This window comes from Gossypium hirsutum, chromosome A02 (assembly GCF_007990345.1).
Source record: "Gossypium hirsutum isolate 1008001.06 chromosome A02, Gossypium_hirsutum_v2.1, whole genome shotgun sequence".
In the NCBI taxonomy this organism is placed as follows: domain Eukaryota; kingdom Viridiplantae; phylum Streptophyta; class Magnoliopsida; order Malvales; family Malvaceae; genus Gossypium; species Gossypium hirsutum.
The window spans coordinates 102,843,497-102,846,727 of record NC_053425.1 but is presented as its reverse complement, the minus strand read 5'-3'; the positions used below and the strand labels follow the sequence as shown (position 1 = coordinate 102,846,727).

The 3,231-nt window shown below is 33.3% G+C and overlaps 1 protein-coding gene across 3 annotated transcripts; it reads right to left on the bottom strand.

Moving 5' to 3' along the window:
* Positions 1 to 207: 207 nt before the first annotated feature.
* Positions 208 to 2,379, bottom strand: LOC107934609 (norbelladine synthase). Of its 3 annotated transcripts, none has more exons than XM_016867087.2 (3): positions 2,155 to 2,379; positions 792 to 1,135; positions 208 to 709 (listed from the first exon to the last, which is right to left on the bottom strand). In XM_016867087.2, the coding sequence occupies exons 2-3, from the start codon at positions 973 to 975 to the stop codon at positions 417 to 419; spliced, it is 477 nt and encodes a 158-aa protein (XP_016722576.1). In that variant the 5' UTR covers positions 976 to 1,135; positions 2,155 to 2,379; the 3' UTR covers positions 208 to 416. The 3 variants fall into 3 exon arrangements, with proteins under 3 accessions (XP_016722576.1, XP_016722574.1, XP_016722575.1); XM_016867085.2 differs by having other exon boundaries at positions 792 to 1,204; positions 2,155 to 2,374; XM_016867086.2 differs by having other exon boundaries at positions 792 to 1,176; positions 2,155 to 2,374.
* Positions 2,380 to 3,231: the final 852 nt, after the last annotated feature.

Genomic DNA, 3,231 nt, shown 5'->3' with positions numbered 1-3,231 from the left:
GCGAAGGCAGGGGATTTTTGTTTGTTTGGATAGACTTAATAATTTAAGGGAAATTGAGTATCCCTTTGCTTTCTCTTAAAAGTTAATTTTTTTTTAGTTCTCTTAAAAAGTTAGTTTAATTTGGGGGCAAAGCTAGGAAAAAGAAAGTAAAATGTTTTATAATTAAGTCACATATTTAAATTATAGAGTATGTCACATCAAACTATATTTAAACATCAAACTATCAATTAAGTCACATTGTATTATGTTTAAAGAGAGAATATATACTCGAATTTTGAAGATAACATTGTTAAAAGTACAACTATGAACCTCAAACATTCGCTGTAAAACGGACATATATCCCTCATATCTTGGATATGCATGAGAAATGAGCAATGAAACGAAGTAATTGGATTGGAACATGGAAAAAGAAAGTCCTAGAGAGTGGATTTGTTTTGGCAGAGATGTGTCCCAATAATTTCAGCCATCATTTCCAGTGGCTTAACGTTGACATGGGAAACAACATCAGCAAGCTTCTCGTCTCCTTCATACTCTATAGTTGACCTCACCATACATGATTCTGAATCTTTCTCCACTATCTCTAACCGAATACGAACCACATCGAATCCAAGATCTTTGTATCCTCCTTCAAGCACTTCTGTTTCTTTAACTCGATTTTCATCATCAATCTTTGTGAATCTTTCTTTCATGTAACCCCTTCCAGGGCTTCCTACAATGAAATTCACATTTTATTGCAAAATAGAATCACTTACTATTTCTAACCAAAAACTATCAATGTATCAAGTACGTACCTGGTGGAAGTGTGAGTTTGGCAATGGTTCCAACGCCTCCATCACCTTCTACGAATTCTACCCTTCCAAGAACCTCCGGTGCTAGTTTATCCACAAGCCTCCCCAGTTCCAGACCACGGTATACATCCCATATTAAAGCTGCCGGAACACCAACCGGAGTGTCCTGTGAGACATGGCCCTGCATCTTTCTCTTTTTTTTGTCTGGTTATAAGCTTGTGAGTTTTGATACCTTCCCTTCCCCAATCTTTTATATATACTTGTAAGTTGCAAAACAATCGAACAACGACAAAGGGAACAATAAAGATATTGACTCGGTCGCCTGCCTTTCTCAAACGGGGTCGGCCCTTCAGTTTGGAAGTCCCGAAGTGGGAATCAATGAAAATACCTTGGAAGTGACCATAAGATTTATTGAACTGAATATGGAAAAACCAATCACTTTTTCATGTTTGTTCTTGCATTTAAGCTATTACATTTGGTACTAAACATGAGTTTTTATATGCATGAGAAATATATAGGACATTCTCACTTAAAAGACAATCATTGAGAAGTATGTTACAGAGGGTAGAGATTCCAAGAAAAATTCAGTGGCAAGATGAAGAGAACAAATTATTTCAAATTTAATAAAAGCATTGTATCCTGGTGTAACAAGCTGCATTAAAAATTTAGGTTCTTCTCGGATGCAAGAATTAGACACCAGTTTAAAGCAACTTCTTTGAGCCAACTTTTGCAGTTGGTTCTTGTACATATCTATAAAAATGACACATATTTGTTAACAATACTGAAACTTTTCCACTAAAGTAAAATGAAAAATCTACAGTTTAACTTCACTTTCATATTAAAACATTTGCAAGACACGTAAGGAAGGTTAAAGAAACTAATATTCAATTATCAAAATCATCACTATTTTTCCAAGAATTGCAAGATTTCATCTAATTCTCGAGTGTCCCTCTCAATATTAGATAAACAGATAACAAAGTATTAATCAAAACAACTGAGTTCTAAAATATATCAACCAAAAACTCACATCATTAATCTCAAACAGAGTTCATACAAGTACATAACCCTCATCTGAAAATCAAAATCTTCATTGCGCAGCTAACAATTCAAAGAGGTGCTTTTTTCACCTCAAACTAGAAAATACCTTTCATATTTTCTATTTGTTATTTTTCCCCTTTTTAACCAACCAAATAGAAACTGAGGTTGCAATAAAATCCACCAGAAAATAAAATAAAAAATAAAAAAACCCACCTTGTTCACATGATCCAAACACCAAATTCCTAAATAAAATAGTCCCAACTATAAAGATAGGAAAATTCAAACCTAAATTTAAAAAACGAAAAAAAAAACAGAAAAATTAATTAACCTTCTGGTTATCTAGGCTTTCTGTGTATTGTTTTAGTGTATGAAAGCTATCAAATCCAAGATCATGGAGAAACAGAAAATTTGCCTATGATGGAGTCCTTTTACGAGATGAGTGGAGGTGAGAGAGTGAACATTTGGATAAAGTGAGAGATTTGGTCTTCCACTTCTCCTTGCGTAATGGGATAAAGTCTTCTTTTTCAGTTGACTCAAAATATTTTACTGAACCAAACCCCCTAAAATACCAAAAATATTTTATGAGATTATTTTCCTATTACAATTTGTTTAAAAAAATAATTTTTTTAAATTGTAAGTTTTAAGATAATTTAATTAAGGATTAAAATGGTAAATATATCATTTCAATACAAGATGGAGGGTTAAGTATTATTTTTCTTTTGTAAATTTAATAACTCCAAAGACATTCATTTTATTTCAATTCACAACCTTGGCTGAGGAGGGTATTTTGGTTTGGTGGTTGGGCTAGTAGCGCCAGTTATCTACATAGCTAAGCTTTACAAATGTTTCTTTTCAAATGAAACTAGATAATTAGATGATGGTGGTGTTAATCATTATGCTTAATATTTTATAATGTTAACTAATGGGTATAGGGTGTGTGTGACTTTTGGTTGGATGGTCGATTGTAAACATGGGAAATTGGTCAATGATTGTTCCCACTAACATTTAGATATTGTCATATAATTTTAATAAAAATGGTTTTTTTTTGGGAAAAAGGGATGGGACGGTGAGAAAGAAGGGAGAGAGGAGAAATTGAAGTTGTGAATGGTTGTGGCTAGAGGTGATCATGGGTCGGGTCGGGCCAGGTTCGGGCCAAGCCCATATAAATTTTTAGGCCCGTCTACTAGACTCAGGCTCTGCCCGACTCGAAATATGGGCCTAAAATTTTGTCCAAGCCCGGCCCGAAATAAAATTACTAAGCCTGAGCCAGGCCCGGCCCGGCCCATATTACTTTTTTTTATTTCATTAAATAAAAAAATTAAAAATATAATAAATCAAATATATTTAAAAACATAAAAACAAATATTAAAACAAATAAAAATAATACTAAAACAATTCTTAAAAC

Bases quoted from the DNA above. Each gene is read 5' to 3' on its own strand.
- LOC107934609 (XM_016867087.2), bottom strand. From the start codon at position 975: ATGCAGGGCCATGTCTCACAGGACACTCCGGTTGGTGTTCCGGCAGCT. The intron at 710-791 runs GTACGTACTTGA...ATTTCATTGTAG, and splicing joins CAAACTCACACTTCCACCAG to GAAGCCCTGGAAGGGGTTAC.